Source organism: Saccoglossus kowalevskii, chromosome 12, assembly GCF_978046115.1.
Source record: "Saccoglossus kowalevskii chromosome 12, keSacKowa6.1, whole genome shotgun sequence".
NCBI classification, from domain to species: Eukaryota; Metazoa; Hemichordata; class Enteropneusta; family Harrimaniidae; genus Saccoglossus; species Saccoglossus kowalevskii.
The window spans coordinates 169,386-189,815 of NC_140652.1; the positions used below are offsets into that span (position 1 = coordinate 169,386).

Below are 20,430 nucleotides of genomic sequence, written 5' to 3' on the forward strand. Positions count from 1 at the left end.
ACATCTCAATGTCATCCCTGGGAAACATCTCAATGCCATAAATGGGAAACATCTCAATGTCATCACTGGGAAACATATCAATGTCATCACTGAGAAACATCTCAATGTCATCACTGAGAAACATCTCAATGTCATCACTGGGGAACATCTCAATGTCATCACTGGGAAACATCTCAATGTCATCACTGGGAAACATCTCAATGTCATCCCTGGGAAACATCTCAATGTCATCACTGGAAAACATATCAATGTCATCACAGGGAAACGTATCAATGTCATCCCTGGGAAACATATCAATGTCATCACTAGGAAACATCTCAATGTCATCCCTGAGAACATCTCAAAGTCATCACTGGGAAACATCTCAATGTCATCACTGGGGAACAGCTCAATGTCATCACTGGGAAACATCTCAATGTCATCCCTGAGAAACATCTCAATGTCATCACTGGGAAACATCTCAAAGTCATCACTGGGAAACATCTCAATGTCATCACTGGGGAACAGCTCAAAGTCATCACTGGGAAACATCTCAATGTCATCACTGGGGAACAGCTCAAAGTCATCACTGGGAAACATCTCAATGTCATCCCTGAGAAACATCTCAATGTCATCACTGGGGAACATCTCAATGTCAACACTGGGGAGCATCTCAATGTTATCCCTCGGGAGCATCTCAATGTCATCCCTGGGAAATATTTCAATGTCATCCCTCGGGAGCATCTCAATGTCAGCACTGGGAAACATCTCAATGTCATCCCTGGGAAGCATCCCAATGTCATCCCTGGTAAACATCTCAATGTCATCACTGGGGAACATCTCAATGTCAACACTGGGGAGCATCTCAATATTATCCTTCGGGAGCATCTCAATGTCATCCCTGGGAAACATCTCAATGTCATCCCTCGGGAGCATCTCAATGTCATCACTGGGAAACATCTCAATATCATCACTGGGGAACATCTCAATGTCATCCCTGAGAAACATCTCAATGTCATCACTGGGAAACATCTGAGTGTCATCACTGGGAAACATCTCAATGTCATCCCTGGGAAACATCTCAATGTCATCACTAGGAAACATCTCAATGTCATCACTGGGAAACATCTCAATGTCATCCCTGAGAACATCTCAATGTCATCACTGGGAAACATCTCAATGTCATCCCTGAGAACATCTCAATGTCATCACTGGGAAACATCTCAATGTCATCACTGGGAAACATCTCAATGTCATCACTGGGGAACATCTCAATGTCATTCCTGGGAAACATCTCAATGTCATCCCTGGGAAACATCTCAATGTCATCCCTGGGTACCATCTCAATGCCATCCACGGGAAACATCTCAATGCCATAAATGGGAAACATCTCAATGTCATCACTGGGAAATATCTCAATGTCATCACTGGGAAACAACTCAATGTCATCCCTGGGAAACATCTCAATGTCATCCCTGGGAAACATCTCAATGTCATCACTGGGGAACATCTCAATGTCAACACTGGGGAGCATCTCAATGTTATCCCTCGGGAGCATCTCAATGTCATCCCTGGGAAACATCTCAATGTCATCCCTCGGGAGCATCTCAATGTCATCACTGGGAAACATCTCATTTTCATCACTGGGAAACATCTCAATGTCATCCCTGGGAAACGTCTCAATGTCATCACTGGGAAACATATCAATGTCATCACTGGGAAACATATCAATGTCATCAATTGGAAACAACTCAATGTCATCACTGGGAAACGTCTCAATGTCATCACTGGGAAACATATCAATGTCATCACTGGGAAACATCTCAATGTCATCAATTGGAAACAACTCAATGTCATCCCTGGGGAACATCTCAATGTCATCCCTGGGGAACATGTCAATGTCATCACTAGGAAACATCTCAATGTCATCCCTGGGAAACATATCAATGTCATCACTGGGAAACATATCAATGTCATCACTGGGAAACATCTCAATGTCATCACTGGGAAACATCTCAATGTCATCACTGGGAAACATCTCAATGTCATTCCTGAGAAACATCTCAATGTCATCCCTGGGAAACATCTCAATGTCATCCCTGGGGAACATCTCAATGTCATCACTGGGAAACATCTAAATGTCATCACTGGGAAACATCTCAATGTCATCAATTGGAAACAACTCAATGTCATCACTGGGAAACATATCAATGTCATCACTGGGAAACATCTCAATGTCATCACTGGGAAACATCTCAATGTCATCACTGGGAAACATCTCAATGTCATCCCTGGGAAACATCTCAATGTCATCCCTGGGGAACATCTCAATGTCATCACTGGGAAACATCTAAATGTCATCACTGGGAAACATCTCAATGTCATCAATTGGAAACAACTCAATGTCATCCCTGGGGAACATCTCAATGTCATCCCTGGGAAACATCTCAATGTCATCCCTGGGAAACATCTCAATGTCATCACTAGGAAACATCTCAATGTCATCCCTGGGAAACATATCAATGTCATCACTGGGAAACATATCAATGTCATCACTGGGAAACATATCAATGTCATCACTGGGAAACATATCAATGTCATCACTGGGAAACATCTCAATGTCATCACTGGGAAACATCTCAATGTCATCAAAGGGAAACATCTCAATGTCATCCCTGGGGAACATCTCAATGTCATCACTGGGAAACATCTAAATGTCATCCCTGGGAAACATCTCAATGTCAACACTGGGAAACATCTCAATGCCATAAATGGGAAACAACTCAATGTCATCCCTGGTAAACATCTCAATGTCATCACTGGGAACATATCAATGTCATTCCTTGGCTTCTCCCTTAACTTGAGATTGGATGGCTCCTCCATGACCCTGAGATTGAGTGGGTCCTCCCTGACCTTGACATTGGGTGGCTTCTCCCTTAGCCTGAGATTGGGTGGCTCCTCCATGACCCTGAGATTGGGTGGCTCCTCCATGACCCTGAGATTGAGTGGTTCCTCCCTGACCTTGAGATTGGGTGACTTCACAATGACCCTGAGATTGAGTGGCTCCTCCATGACCCTGAGAGTGAGTGGCTCCTCCCTGAATCTGAGATTGGGTGGCTCCTCCCTTGACCTGAGATTGGGTGGCTCCTCCCTGACCTTGAGATTGAGTGGCTCCTCCATGACCTTGAGATTGAGTGGCTCCTCCCTGACCCTGCGATTGAGTGGCTCCTCCCTGACCCTGAGATTGGGTGGCTACTCCATGACCCTGAGATTGGGTGGCTTCTCCATGACCCTGAGATTGAGTGGCTCCTCCCTGACCCTGAGATTGAGTGGCTACTCCATGACCCTGAGATTGAGTGGCTACTCCATGACCTTGAGATTGAGTGACTCCTCCCTCACCCTGATATTGGGTGGCTCCTCCCTGACCCTGAGATTGGGTGGCTACTCCATGACCCTGAGATTGGGTGGCTCCTCCCTGACCCTGAGATTGAGTGGCTCCTCCCTGACCCTGAGATTGAGTGGCTACTCCATGACCCTGAGATTGAGTGGCTCCTCCCTGACCCTGAGATTGAGTGGCTCCTCCATGACCCTGAGATTGAGTGGCTCCTCCCTGACCCTGAGATTGAGTGGCTCCTCCCTGACCCTGAGATTGGGTGGCTACTCCATGACCCTGAGATTGGGTGGCTCCTCCCTGACCCTGAGATTGAGTGGCTCCTCCCTGACCCTGAGATTGGGTGGCTCCTCCTTGACCCTGAGATTGAGTGGCTCCTCCCTGACCCCGAGATTGAGTGGCTCCTCCCTGACCCTGAGATTGAGTGGCTCCTCCATGACCCTGATATTGAGTGGCTCCTCCATGACCCTGATATTGAGTGGCTCCTCCATGACCCCGAGTGGCTCCTCCCTGACCCTGGGATTGAGTGGCTCCCCTATAACAAAAAATGAGAAAAAATTGCATTCACCTGTAACTAGTGTATCTCCATAGAGTGATTTGAATTCATCAAACATACTGCCATCAACTATCCTTGCTATAACTTGTCTGACATCATATTGCTTCATTAAGTCAGTTCCTACAATACCATACATCTCATCAGCAGGGTAAATAGGCTCTTCTGGTGGCACTACACTCACCTGTCATAATAACAGTAACAAATCATTGATAGATGTGGTTAAAAGATGTAGACGAAATCAATGAATGTAGAAATTATGCAAATTGACTACTGGGTAACTGATATAAACAGAAATAATAAGTTTTAAATTAAAATAAAATATCGTAAAAACAGAAAAATTTCATTTTAGATTAGCATTATCCAGAACCCTGACATTGTGCAGCAATGTCCCATAGTGATGTCACCAGAGGACTAATAAAGAGCCTCATTGTGAAATGCAATAACTGACTGATAGTAGACAGCAACTTCAATCATTTTTTAGGAATTAAAATATTCATTTTGTGCACAGATATATAAACAACGATAATATTCACATAGCAATAGGTGATTTTAGACAATGGGGTAGCAAGCATTTCACAGGCAGAGTTAATCAAGAAAAATATGGATAATAATCACCCCAATACATCATTGATACCATGCACAAATAAAGTGAGAACATGCATGGCACAGTCCTAGTTATCAAATTTAAGATATATAGTTTTGTTTATAGTAATATAGTTGGAATATAAACATGTCAGCAATATGATTATGATTTTTTTAACATTAAAATGATTGACATCTTGCATCTGATTGTCAAATGAGTAGTTGTCCATATTGAGAGATATTGCTACCAGTCGGTCATTTTGAATACATCTATATATCTATGACATAATGAATATATAATTCATAATTTGAACATAATCAGCAAAGCATGTCAGAGATATGGCTCTGAAGTGCATTGATAAAAACAAAATAGCCGCCAGTCAGCCATTTTGAATCTGATCTGAAAAATAAAATTACGTAAATCAGGAACTGATGTCTAATGTATGTACAAGTTTGAACAAAATCAATCCATAAATGCCACAAATACTTGATTTTTGATGATTTTTAGCACAAAAATGATTGACATTTGGACATTTTGAATCAGATAGTCGAACTAATATACCTGTATAATGAATATATAAAAATTGAACATAATCAGTCAAAGCATGGCAGAGATATGGCACTAGAATTGCATTCATTGAAACAAAATAACCACCAGTCGGCCATTATAAATCTGATCTGAAAAATAAGATGACGTGCATCAGGAATCCATTATGTCTAATATTGTACCAAGTTTGAACAAAATCCATCCATAAATGCCAGAAATGCTTGATATTTGATGATTTTCTAGAATAAAAATGGCCGCCATTTTGAATCAGTATCCATGCCAGAGTCAACAACTAGAACAACAATGACAACAGACATTTTACCCTAATATATCTTTTTCCTTAATCTATAATCATAGTGAATACATGTAATAATAATATTGTAATTTTATTTGAAAAACTAAGTCATTTTATGCATGCATATGTGAATTACTCAATTGAGTTATCACAAAATACTTACATCAATCACTTTTTTGTAATTTAGATTCTTGATAATTCTTCTGGCTTGGTAAAGTGCATGTTCGTCATTCATGGCATAATAATCTGTCACTCCAGATGTTCTGAATGTTGTCAAATATGAAACACAATTAACATATCCTGACATTTGAAGGTCAAAGATGCCATAGAAATATTACAAATTTTAAAAATTAGCTGCATAAACAATTTTTCCTTCACTGTTGTAATGAAAGGCTTCAATAAGGCATGGTTCAGTTAATATGTTGAGAGTGCATATGCACTCTGAATGAAAAGTATGAATAAATAAGCACAGTCTGTTTATAGGTACCATAAACCATTTCATTTCTATATCAATAAACACAAGTTTATATAATATACAATAAAGTCAATTGATTGCAAAATATTTTCATGTGAATGCATGCCCTCACTAAAGTGAATACAATAGTCAAATAATTTTATAAAACTATGTCCAAAATGTTGAACTCACTTCAGTGAGCAAAGATCACAACAAAAACATAGAAAATTTAAATTAATAATCATGCATCAGAGGGGTGGTTGGGGGGGGGGGGTCTATGGTGGGTATGAACTATGTGAATAGGCAAGTTCGGAGAACCCTCTGCCTAAATTCACTACGTTCAATTACCCACCATAGACTCCGGTCAGTCAAAATGACTATTTTGAACTGTAGACAGAGTCAGACGCCAATAGGTGGCAGGTTTTCCGAGTGAACAGAAAATGATGAAAGTCCTTTTTCCCAGTCAGGGATGATACAGTCTACAACCATCACTCATCACCTAGTTAAGACCCAAAAGAGGGTGGTGTCTTACCTTGCCTGTGCTGTCCCCAGAGCAAGAAGCCAAAAATGCTGCTACGGTGACAGGTTTCGGTGTGCCCGAGAAAGCTAGGCCCAAATCCAATACTGGGGGGTAGTATGCTTTCGAAGTAAAGACCGAAACAGTTCTGCATGAGGGCATAGGTCGAAAAGCAAGATCTGGAAACTTTCAAGGAGCGCTGACGGTAGAGAAATCTGTCCGCAAAAATGCTGAGACCGACTTATCGCCTATGCGCAGAGACCCTTGTGGTCGTTCAGGCTGGGGCAGCAACCAGAGTCTGACCCGCTACGACGGGACCCAACCTAAAGAGGCCCTCTTCAATAGATTGAGTGTCTCTTAGGTAGTAGTTGATAAAGATGTTCTGCGTTCCCCAGAAGCCAGCCCTCAGTATACATGTATGCTTGAGGGGGGCGCCTGACGCTAGCACTAGTGAGCTTGGTGTCTCTGCAAGCTTTGTGTCGAAGAAGTTAAAGTATTATAGACCTCTAATACAGTAGCAGAAATCCACCTGGCGATGGAAGTCGGGGAGGCTGGCCTATCATGCCTGCCTGGGCCGTAACACAAAAACATGTGCTTGGCACCCCGTCTCGAAACCCTAGTACGGTTCTCGTAGCAACTCAGTGCTCGAACCGGGCAGAGAAGCAATTCCTCCTGATCCTCCGGGCCGACAATATTTGACAGCCAGGGGATGACGATCGGCTGAGGATTGTGTCCTCGGATTTGGTTCTAGGCGAGAAACCCGATTCGTGTCTTCAGCACAACTTGATTGTCCATAAGGGCGGTACACTTGTCCGAGAGGACAATGCCCCCAGTTCTGACTGATGTCTACCTGAGGCGAGGGCCAGTAGGAAGACACACAAATTTGAGTGGTGCTGATCGGAGAGGCTCAAAGGGTGGTCTGCTTAGAGCAGACAACACAACCTAAACATCCCAGTTGGGCAGTTCCCTTGTACAGGGTCTCGGCCTCTGATTATGGAAGGCAGTAAATAGTCTCCTAATAATAGGAAAATCGGCTAGTCTTGTTCCCAAAGCATTCTCAATGGTGGGGGACAAGGCCGACCTGTAGCCAACGATTGCTGCGTAGGACAAACTTACTTCGTCAAACAGGTGGACGAAGGAGTCTGCTACCTGGCCAATAGAGGGATGGTATGGATCAAATCTCCCTTCTGCTACACCAATCAGTGTACATTTGTGTATACTTGCCACCTAGCATTGTAGGCAACATTGGTGGAATCCCTGTTCGCCCTGACCAGGACGTTGGCAGCCCGCTCAGATAAACAATTCGTCTGTGTGAGTCTACTGATAGCCTCTATGCGTGTAAGTGCTACACCGCTGGGCTCGTTGGTAGTGCGCCGTCCGGTTGGGACAGCAGGTCCGGTGGTCCAGAAGCACTACAATAACTGTAGTTTCGACTAGCATTTTCAACAGAAGTGGAAACTAGGCCTTGGTTGGCCAATTATGACAATTATGACAATACGCAGGTGTGCACCTGTCAAAGTTTTTTCTGATGCCCGGTGAAATAGCGGAAAGGGGGGAAAGGCGTACACATCTATGTGGGCGCACGGGATTGATAAGGCATCCCTGGCCAAGGCTCCTGGAGTTGGCAGGAGTGTTATGTATGTCGGGAGCTTGGCGTTTCGGGGTGCGGCAAACAGGTCTATCTTTGGACCGTCCCACAGCCGAAACAGTCTGGAGGCTACCCACTGGGGTATCTGCCACTCCGTGTTCTGGAACGGAGCCGCCTCGAAAGGGCGTCTGCCAGACTGTTCCACACCCCTGGAAGGCGGTGTGCGGTTAGCTCCACATTGTATTCCAGGCACCAAAGAAGAATTTGCTCTGCTAGGACTGACAACGATGGAAAACACCCATCCCCCCTCCTTGTAGAAGGAGACCACCGCTGTGTTGTCTGTGCGGAGCAGGACTCTGTGGCCTCAAACTACGGGTAGAACGTGTGGTAGTGCTAAATGCACTGCTTTCAGTTCGAGCCGGTTGATATGGTGGCCCCAAAACTAATGCGGGCCATATATCTTGTCTTGTTTGTCCAATAGATGCGCTCCCCTACCTTGGAGGGAGGCATCCGTTACCAGATTTGTAGCTGTGGCGAGTGGGTCCAAGGGGACCCCCTGTCTGAGGTTGGCCAGTGATGACCACCAGGGCAGGGCTTCCTTCGCTTGGTCCGAGATCAATACCCGCCTGTCTAGTTCCCGTAGGAGAGCTCGGTGTTGTAGCATCAAGCATTGTACCGGGCGGCTGCGTAATGCGGCCTGGGGAACTACCCTTCGAATCAAGGTCATCATTCTGATGATCCGGATTAGTTCTCGGAGGGACACTGCGGAAACGCTGACTAAGTGTTCAGCTAGGCTGCTTAGCACCAAGCAACACGCTTGAAATAGATATACCAAGCCTACCTCTGTGTCAAACTCCATGCCCAGGAACACCAACTGTTGCGTTGGGTAGGGATGGGACTTGTCTGATTTACTAAAGAGCCCAACTGGTGAAGTAAATCCTGTGTTAGCCTTACTTGCTCGGCTAATAACCCCTTGTTTGAGTTACGTAATAACTAGTCGTCTAGGTACGGATTAATGTGTACCGACATTTGGTGAAGCAGCAGCACCAACTGTTCCATCCATTCTGGTGGAACGTAGGGGGCTGTGCATAACCCCAAGGGGGGCACCCGAGATTCGAATACTTGGCCCAGCTGGGCGATTCGAGGGAGTTGGCAACTCACTGGGTGCATCAGTATGTGCAGGTATGCCCCACTTAAGTCTAGTGAGGCTAGCCAGTCGAAACGGTGGATGGAGAGAAGAACGCTGAATGGTGTCTCATGCAGAACCGATCGAGGAGCACGTACTGATTCAGTCTGCCTAGGTCCAGAACTGGATGCCGCCACCTGTAGATTTGGTACTACAAACACATTTGAGTAGAAGCCTGGACTTAATGCCGGCTGATCTACCTTTTCCAGCAAACTGTCTACTTCCTGTCTGTCTGATTGCTTCCGCCTTGCGGGAGCCCCCTGGCAGTGACCCCAATGGGAGAGACACTGACGGGGGAGATGGAGATTTCAGGGGTATCCTGTAACTGTATGTCACCACCTGGACGACCGCCCGAGGAGCATTAGGTGCCACCACCTGGTCCCTTCTTCCCTGGGGGCGCGCCACTACTCTTCCCTTCCGCGGAAGGGTATGAGTGCTTGCCTCCTGGCTGACTCTGGCTAGCGAACGTCACCTTAGGGCGTTGTGTTTTCTGTGCTTGGGGCGACTCCGTTTATCCTTGGCAGTGGCCAACTGGCTAGCGAATTCGACCTGAACCATTTGGTTCGTTGACTCCAAATCTCTGAGACTGCACCCCCCATCAAAGAGGGTGGAAGATGTCCAGTCTGCGTAACTGAGGGGGTGACGTACTCCCTGACTCAGTTCGCCGACGAAAACACACGCGTCTAAGACCGCGTCTCGTTGCACAGTAGTAGCCCCAGCCAGGAGAGCCAGCTGACACTGGGGGATGTCGCACGTAGCTGTGCGGTGGCCCACCCGTAAATGTGTCGCCTGGTCTAGGTGGATGGTGAGTTCTGCCTCTGAGGTCTTAGAGCCATGGGTGCGCACAATAATACGCTCCAGCAACTCTGCGGGATCCACAGCGGAGCCCGGACTCAAGGGTAAATTCCTAAGTCAGGTATCGAGCGACGACCTGATGAGGGGACCCGATGCGACTAGCCTGAGCCTGGGCCTCACCCAAATTAGCGGGAGAGTCGCGGCTGGGAATGCGAGCGATGCTTTGTGTTTCTTCCTGCTTGCCGACCGAGGGGCCGCAGTGGAGACAGCTCGCTCTGACTGCATCTGATCTACCCGGTCTGCCAGTGACGCAATTTGCCCCGACTGTCATTCAACCAAAGCCCTCATCTCGGAGGCAAACCCGGCGCCGTGTGAGGACGGATCCACAAAGGGACCCGCAACGGGCCCCATAGGAGGAAAGACCTCCAGGGGCACAGCCTCGCTGTAGCCGGTAAAATCGGGTAAACCACCACCTGAAACCAGACTGTGTGGATGCCTACCGATCAGCGGGGGGAGACCGAAAAATATCGGTACCTCCACCATCTGGCCTCCTACTCGACGTCTCAGTTCACGAAGCACCGGTAGCCGAGCGTGAGGACTTTCCACTCATGCCAACACGCAACTCACTTTGACCATGCTGTGAAAATACGAGCGACGTGGTCAGTCTCAGCGATTTTGCCTGGCTCTGGAAAACATCCCAGGCCTCAGAACTCCATTGAAAAACACACGCCTTCAAGGCAAAAACCCTGAATTCGGCATTCAGCCACGGCAAAAAGCATCCCGGATGCGGGTTCCATGCTGGTAAATTCTGATTATAACCAGTCGCCTCGAAAAACAAGGAGACAAAAACCGGCGGCGAGCCTCTGGTGCTGTCATTACATCTATCCATTTCTAAATACATTGGTAAAGCATAAAATGAACACAACATGCATGAGGGAAGCGAAATACAGTTGAAAAAGGTGACGCAACAAAAAACAATGATGTGTTTAAATTGTGTCGTCGGGTTTTATTTTCTTTGTTGTGAAAAATTATACACACAAAAGGGGAAATCGACACGGGGGTAACAAATAAGAAAAACATATCCTACCAGCCACAGTGTCAGCTACCGCTGGCCGCCGTAGCAACCTAAGCCAGAAACCTGGACAGGAAAAAGCAGGCTATCCAGGCAGAGCCGCTAGACTTCATCCCCGTTGATGCAGAGATAAAGAAAGAGTAAAGGTCAAGGTGAAGTGGCGTCGCCACATTACCTCGGTCACGTGGTTCGTGATGTAAGGGAAAAAAATCTTGGGGTCATGGGGCGTCCCCTGACCTAGATTTTATCTCTCTGTCATTGGCAGAATCGCTGATTAATGCCTACAGTTCAAAATAGTCATTTTGACTGACCGGAGTCTATGGTGGGTAATTGAACGTAGTGAATTTCTACATATACAAAAACACATTTTGTCTAGCCTTCATATAATTATTGAAAAAAAAATTGAAAAAATTTGTCAGAGAAATGGGTGAAAATTGGAATGGTTGTCAGCTGGCTGGTTGAATCAAAATCATAGAACAAACCAATAAAAAACAAGTCATTGTCAATGACACGTCCCCGTTCCGTTCATATTTGAGTGACATATACATTCAAAGCAGATCATGACCGAAATGCACCTGCATATGTACAACACATTGTACTAAATCTGAACAAAATCCATCCATGCATGACTGAGATCTGGTTCCGGAATTGTGAAAATACGTGATTTTGATGCTTTTTCGGCCTTAAAAAAATGGCCATCATTCAGCTATTGTTAAGCGGATCATGAAACAAATGCACATATCTATTTGTGACATGATGTACCTTGTGTGTGTGAAGTTTGAACTTGATCAATCCAGACATGTCTCGGATACGGATCCAGAACTGAATTCTTTAAAATAAAATGGCCGCCAGTCGGCCATTTCGAACTTGATCCAAAAAAAAAATGACGTGCATCAAGGTCCTATTATGTTTAATGTATGTAACAAATTTGAACGAAATATGTCCATGCATAACTGAGATCCGGGTCCGGAATGGTGAAAATGTGCGATTTCAATGCATTTTCGGCCTTAAAGCGGCCGCCATTTGGCTATCGTTAATGAGATCATGAAACAAATGCACATACATATTTGTGACATGATGTACCTTGTGTGTGTGAAGTTTGAACTCAATCAATCCAAGCATGTCTCAGATACGGATCCAGAACTGAATTCTTTAAAACAAAATGGCCGCCAGTCGGCCATTTCAAACCACACACACACGCGCGCACACACTTCATTTTTTAACAAATTAGGAAACACAAGTCAGGTCATGACATGACAGACTCCCTGTTAGTTAAATAGTAAACAAAACTGAATCAGACATTAAGAATCAGAACATGGAACAAAGTTTGATTGCGTAAATAAATGTATGTCAGAGACATTCCTCAAAAGTAGCATTTGCATTCAGCCATTTTGAATGGTGCCATTATATACATGTACATGTATATGTTCATTGTATGTTCCAAGAACGACAGTAGCTGCCATGTATAAGCGTGATCTGAATTACACGATTGATTCTGAAGAATTTTTAACATTAAAATGGCTGCCATATGACCATCTTGAGTCTGATCAACTAACAAATATATATGCATATGTGTGACATGATGTATCTATGAAGTTTGAATGAGAATGGTCAAGGCATGTTAGAACAAGCCATGCATGGCACAGACCCTGTTAGTTATCCAACTTAAGATATATAGTTTTGTTTATAGTAATATAGTTGGAACATAAACATGTCAGAGATATGGATCCAGAAGCTGATGCTTTGTTATGATAATTTTTAAACATTGAAATGATTGATATTCAGTCATCTTGTTTTTGATCGTCAAACAAGAACTTGTCCATATTGGGAGATATTGCTCTGGAACAGCATTAATTAAAACAAAATGGCCACTTGTCAGGCATTTTGAATACATCTGTATAGTGAATATATAAATTTGAACATAATCGGTCAAGTCATGTCAAAAGAACAGCTTGAGAAACGCATTCATTAAAATAAAATTGCCACCAGTCAGCCATTCTGAATCCGATTTGAAAAAAAAAATGACGTGCATCAAGGTCCTATTATGTTTAATAATGTATGTACCAAATTTGAACAAAATCCGTCCATGCACAACTGAGATCCGGGTCCGGAATGGTGAAAATGTGCGATTTTGATGCTTTTTCGGCCTTAAAATGGCCGCTATTCGGCTATCGTTAATCGGATCATGAAAAAAATGCATGTGCATATGTCCCATATAATGTGTGATGAATGAGTGAAGTTTGAACTTAATCGGTCCATGCATGTTCGAGATACAGGTGATCACGCACGCACGCACGCACGCACGCACGCACACAGGGGAAAACATAAGTCCCCGTTTTCGGACTACGTCCAAACGGGGACTAACAATTATGTGCGATGTCAACACCAAGTTTGAATACAATCAGGAAATACATACGATGACATTAAAATTTATGTTTTCACTTGACATTGAGTCATCAACACTCTAAAACAACGGATGAGAATATGCAAAGCACTATGTCGTGCATATGTATGGAATTTAATCAGTAAAAGTGTTGCAGAGAAACACATGAAATACAAGTAGTAGCCACCAGATGGCCATTTTGAGTCTGATCTGATAAACATAGTGTCATGTATTAAGGTCCATAAACTTCAATGTACATCTGTAAATCTGTCATGTACAAATAATATAATGACTGAGTGAAAACCTGTCATGTACAAATAATATAATGACTGAGTGAAAACCTGTCATGTACAAATAATATAATGACTGAGTGAAAACCTGTCATGTACAAATAATATAATGACTGAGTGAAAACCTGTATGCTATGTACAAATAATATAATGACTGAGTGAAAACATGTCATGTACAAATAATATAATGACCGAGTGAAAACCTGTATGCCATGTACAAATAATATAATGACTGAGTAAAAACCTGTATGTCACGTACAAATATTATTTGTACATAATATACCGGTATATACAAAGTTTCATGGTAGCCTGATGAGCTAAGCTAAAAATGTAAAGAAACACAAGTAACAATTTATGAATATAGAATGAACAAAAGAATGGTGTTGCCAGCTTTGATGTTCTCATAAACTTAACAATTCTAAAAAATTCTATAGAAAATGAAAATTAAATTAATTTCGACTCACCACAAGAATGACAACATTCATAGACAAGTGAAGATTACATGTGTTTACTTACTTACAATGTAAGTCTGCACCACCTAACTCTTCTGCTGAAATAATTTCTTTTGTAGCAGCCTTCACCTAAAAGAATTGTGAGAACAATAGTAGATGCTGATACAAGTAAACATAGTCTCTGAGTAGTAGACAGTTATCTCTCACTGTAGATATATACTATAGTGTCTCTGTGTAGTAGACAGTCATCTCTCACTGTAGATATATACTATAGTGTCTCTGTGTAGTACAGTTATCTCTCACTGTAGATATATACAAAAGTGTCTCTGTGTAGTAGACATATACTATAGTGTCTCTGTGTAGTAGACAGTCATCTCTCACTGTAGACATATACTATAGTGTCTCTGTGTAGTAGACAGTTATCTCTCACTGTAGATATATACTATAGTGTCTGTGTAGTAGACAGTCATCTCTCACTGTAGATATATACTATAGTGTCTCTGTGTAGTAGACAGTCATCTCTCACTGTAGACATATACTATAGTGTCTCTATGTAGTAGACAGTTATCTCTCACTGTAGATATATACTATAGTGTCTCTGTGTAGTAGACAGTCATCTCTCACTGTAGACATATACTATAGTGTCTCTATGTAGTAGACAGTTATCTCTCACTGTAGATATATACTATAGTGTCTCTGTGTAGTAGACAGTCATCTCTCACTGTAGATATATACTATAGTGTCTCTGTGTAGTAGACAGTTATCTCTCACTGTAGATATATACTATAGTGTCTCTATGTAGTAGACAGTTATCTCTCACTGTAGATATATACTATAGTGTCTCTATGTAGTAGACAGTCATCTCTCACTGTAGATATATACTATAGTGTCTCTATGTAGTAGACAGTTATCTCTCACTGTAGATATATACTATAGTGTCTCTATGTAGTAGACAGTCATCTCTCACTGTAGATATATACTATAGTGTCTCTATGTAGTAGACAGTTATCTCTCACTGTAGATATATACTATAGTGTCTCTATGTAGTAGACAGTTATTTCTCACTGTAGATAAATACTATAGTGTCTATGTGTAGTACAGTTATCTCTCACTGTAGATATATACAAAAGTGTCTCTGTGTAGTAGACATATACTATAGTGTCTCTGTGTAGTAGACAGTCATCTCTCACTGTAGATGTATACTATAGTGTCTCTGTGTAGTAGACAGTCATCTCTCACTGTAGATATATACTATAGTGTCTCTGTGTAGTAGACAGACATCTCTCACTGTAGATATATACTATTGTGTCTCTGTGTTGTAGACAGTTATCTCTCACTGTAGATATATACTATTGTGTCTCTGTGTAGTAGACAGTTATCTCTCACTGTAGATATATACATTACAGTTCTCGCAAAAGCTTTGGCTTTTGTGGTATCATTGTCACCTACGCATGGCTTCATTGTCGCCTCAGCATGGCATCATAAATATTTGGTGACCAGCCGATGAACAATTTGAAAATCATGATTCACACGGAAGTCCTTCGATACTAAAAATCGTCGACCTCAGTCTGGTTTACCATATTTCCCAACTTGCAAAACTGATTTGTATTTCAGCCCTGTGTTCTGTTTTGTTTTTCTTGAACTGAGGTCAAATCCCATCTGTTTGTCAAAATATACCGATGTTTTTCAGTGAATAATTGTGAAGCCTGTCACAGCACAAAAAACTAAGTGAATCGACGCCGGAGATTGGATGGTACGAGGACCCTTCAATTTGCATCAAATATGCTTTGTTACAACATCATTGATTGGCTGAGAGTCACCTGATCGGGGCACGACCTGGGTCACAGAACCATATTTGTCCGTATTATCAACAGGACTTTGCGAGAGAACCACACCCACATTTTCATCCATTTTTAGTGCGGAAGTTGCCAACAAATGTCGAAAAACTTGTGAATTTTATGGATTCGAATAAAATAAAACTAGCGATTGGTAAGATTGGTTAATAATATATCCCCCGATGCTCTTCGAATTTTTTTTATTTCAAGGTGAGAAATGGATAGTTGAAGTTCCATCGATTTCAACGCGACTGTTCCACCGCGATAACTCTTTGCACTGTTGTAATTTCGCGAGGTAAAAAAAATATATAATAAATAGTACTTGTTTCATTATTTGGTTTTACAGCCCGCAAATTACGGGACAAGATCCCCATGAATTACGATAAATAAATGCTGATTGTGTTGAATGACGGACGTCGGGATCGTTTGGAGAAACCAACGGGGATCGATATTCCAAACAAATTATTGGGACACAGTCGGTAGACATTTCAAACAAATGAAATTATTAACGAAAGACAAGATTTTTCTAGATTTTTATGAACATACTGTCATACCAAATATATGCAAAATTGACAAATACACAAAGAGGTGTAATATTAGGTTTTATTTTAGCCTTAGAAATATTTTCTTTCACTCAGTCTATGCTGGGACTTCTATTTAGCTTCATGGTTCTTCGGCTTGTCTTCTCCTTGGGGGAAAACAACAATAATTATACAAATCGTAACTCAACACAATCAGGAAAGGAAACCCAGACAACCATGTCGTACTTCTGTTGAAATACATTTTGTAGCAGTTCGTCACGCCAGAATATTGTCTAAAATAAAATATTCAATCCCATCCAAATCTAGATCAAAGGGTCAGATTGCGTGCATATAATTATAGATAGTTGAAACAAAAAGTATTTGAACTTTTGACGGTTGTTCAACATCTATGCACGGTTACTAAACTAGTAACCGTGATCTATAAAAAACAGAAAATTGTTAGTAGTCCAAATTTGTGCACGGTCGAAAATGAAACAGAAATTGTCCGGTCAAATTCAACAAGCGGTCGCAAAAGTGAGCGATTCATTTGAAAAGCGGAAGCGGGTGAGAGGTTGGGCGAAATGAGTAATGTACTTCTTTGTTTGTTGAAGCGATGCATAATGAGGCCACAATGAAGCGAAGTGATAACCGCCTAACTTTTTAATGTCGCGACATTGATGCGACGATGAAGCCATAACAATGCCATAACGATGCGATGCTGAAGCAAAGCTGATGCTGAAGTGAAGTCAAAGCTTTCGCGAGAACTGTACTGTACTATAGTGTCTCTGTGTAGTAGACAGTTATCTTTCACTGTAGACATATACTATAGTGTCTCTGTGTAGTAGTTATCTCTATGAACAAATAAATCCTACAAGAGATACCATGCGACTGTGTTCTGCTGAGTAAACTGCTCAAAAACAAAACTTTTAAAAAATGTATAATACTTGCATACTCACCAATGGCGGGCCACCTAAAAAAATGGTTCCATGCTTTCTTACTATAACACTTTCATCAGACATTGCAGGTACATAGGCACCACCGGCAGTACAACTTCCTAATACAATGGCAATCTGTATTAAATACAATATATTAGACTCTACTAATACAGACACCACCTGCAGTACATCTACCTCATACCATCAATATCTGTATTCAATACAATATATTAGACATCACTGATACAGACATCACCTGCAGGACATCTACCTCATACCATCAATATCTGTATTCAATACAATATATTAGACTCTACTGATACAGACATCACCTGTAGTACATCTACCTCATACCATCAATATCTGTATTCAATACAATATATTAGACTCTATTGATACAGACATCACCTGCAGTACATCTACCTCATACCATCAATATCTGTATTCAATACAATATATTAGACTCTACTGATACAGACATCACCTGCAGTACATCTACCTCATACCATCAATATCTGTATTCAATACAATATATTAGACTCTATTGATACAGACACCACCTGCAGTACATCTACCTTATACCATCAATATCTGTATTCAATACAATATATTAGACTCTACTGATACAGATATCACCTGTAGTACATCTACCTTATACCATCAATATCTGTATTCAATACAATATATTAGACATCACTGATACAGACATCACCTGTAGTACATCTACCTCATACCATCAATATCTGTATTCAATACAATATATTAGACTCTACTGATACAGACATCACCTGCAGTACATCTACCTCATACCATCAATATCTGTATTCAATACAATATATTAGACTCTATTGATACAGACACCACCTGCAGTACATCTACCTTATACCATCAATATCTGTATTCAATACAATATATTAGACTCTACTGATACAGATATCACCTGTAGTACATCTACCTTATACCATCAATATCTGTATTCAATACAATATATTAGACATCACTGATACAGACATCACCTGTAGTACATCTACCTCATACCATCAATATCTGTATTCAATACAATATATTAGACTCTACTGATACAGACATCACCTGTAGTACATCTACCTTATACCATCAATATCTGTATTCAATACAATATATTAGACTCTACTGATACAGACACCACCTGCAGTACATCTAGCTTATACCATCAATATCTGTATTCAATACAATATATTAGACTCTACTGATACAGACATCACCTGCAGTACATCTACCTTATACCATCAATATCTGCATTCAATACAATATATTAGACTCTACTGATACAGACACCACCTGCAGTACATCTACCTCATACCATCAATATCTGTATTCAATACAATATATTAGACTCTACTGACACAGACATCACCTGCAGTATATCTACCTTATACCATCAATATCTGTATTCAATACAATATATTAGACTCTACTGGTACAGACATCACCTGCAGTACATCTACCTTATACCATCAATATCTGTATTCAATACAATATATTAGACATCACTGATACAGACATCACCTGTGGTACATCTACCTCATACCATCAATATCTGTATTCAATACAATATATTAGACTCTACTGATACAGACATCACCTGTAGTACATCTACCTCATACCATCAATATCTGTATTCAATACAATATATTAGACTCTACTGATACAGACACCACCTGTAGTACATCTACCTTATACCATCAATATCTATATTCAATACAATATATTAGACTCTACTGATACACACATCACCTGCAGTACATCTACCTTATACCATCAATATCTGTATTCAATACAATATATTAGACTCTACTGATACAGACACCACCTGTAGTACATCTACCTCATATCATCAATATCTATATTCAATACAATATATTAGACATCACTGATATAGACATCACCTGCAGTACATCTACCTTATACCATCAATATCTATATTCAATACAATATATTAGACATTACTGATACAGACATCACCTGTAGTACATCTACCTCATACCATCAATATCTGTATTCAATACAATATATTAGACTCTACTGATACAGACATCACCTGCAGTACATCTACCTCATACCATCAATATCTGTATTCAATACAATATATTAGACTCTACTGATACAGACACCACCTGTAGTACATCTACCTCATACCATCAATATCTGTATTCAATACAATATATTAGACTCTACTGATACAGACATCACCTGCAGTACATCTACCTCATATCATCAATATCTGTATTCATTACAATATATTAGACATTACTGATACAGACATCACCTGCAGTACATCTACCTTATACCATCAATATCTGTATTCAATACAATATATTAGACATCACTGATACAGACATCACCTGCAGTACATCTACCTTATACCATCAATATCTGTATTCAATACAATATATTAGACATCACTGATACAGACATCACCTGTGGTACATCTACCTCATACCATCAATATCTGTATTCAATACAATATATTAGACTCTACTGATACAGACATCACCTGTAGTACATCTACCTCATACCATCAATATCTGTATTCAATACAATATATTAGACTCTACTGATACAGACACCACCTGTAGTACATCTACCTTATACCATCAATATCTATATTCAATACAATATATTAGACTCTACTGATACACACATCACCTGCAGTACATCTACCTTATACCATCAATATCTGTATTCAATACAATATATTAGACTCTACTGATACAGACACCACCTGTAGTACATCTACCTTGTACCATCAATATCTATATTCAATACAATATATTAGACATCACTGATATAGACATCACCTGCAGTACATCTACCTTATACCATCAATATCTATATTCAATACAATATATTAGACATTACTGATACAGACATCACCTGTAGTACATCTACCTCATACCATCAATATCTGTATTCAATACAATATATTAGACTCTACTGATACAGACATCACCTGCAGTACATCTACCTCATACCATCAATATCTGTATTCAATACAATATATTAGACTCTA

At 41.2% G+C, this 20,430-nt stretch overlaps 1 protein-coding gene across 1 annotated transcript in view; it reads right to left on the bottom strand.

Moving 5' to 3' along the window:
- The window catches only part of LOC102803800 (methylcrotonoyl-CoA carboxylase beta chain, mitochondrial-like), a 217,961-nt gene that overhangs the window by 113,788 nt on the left and 83,743 nt on the right, over positions 1 to 20,430 (bottom strand). Inside the window, exons 6-9 of the mRNA XM_085506319.1 lie at positions 17,400 to 17,513; positions 14,152 to 14,216; positions 5,514 to 5,613; positions 3,939 to 4,107 (exon numbers count right to left, since the gene is read on the bottom strand). Of these exons, the coding sequence (XP_085362445.1) occupies positions 3,939 to 4,107; positions 5,514 to 5,613; positions 14,152 to 14,216; positions 17,400 to 17,513 (448 nt within the window). The remainder of the gene's footprint in view (positions 1 to 3,938; positions 4,108 to 5,513; positions 5,614 to 14,151; positions 14,217 to 17,399; positions 17,514 to 20,430) is intronic.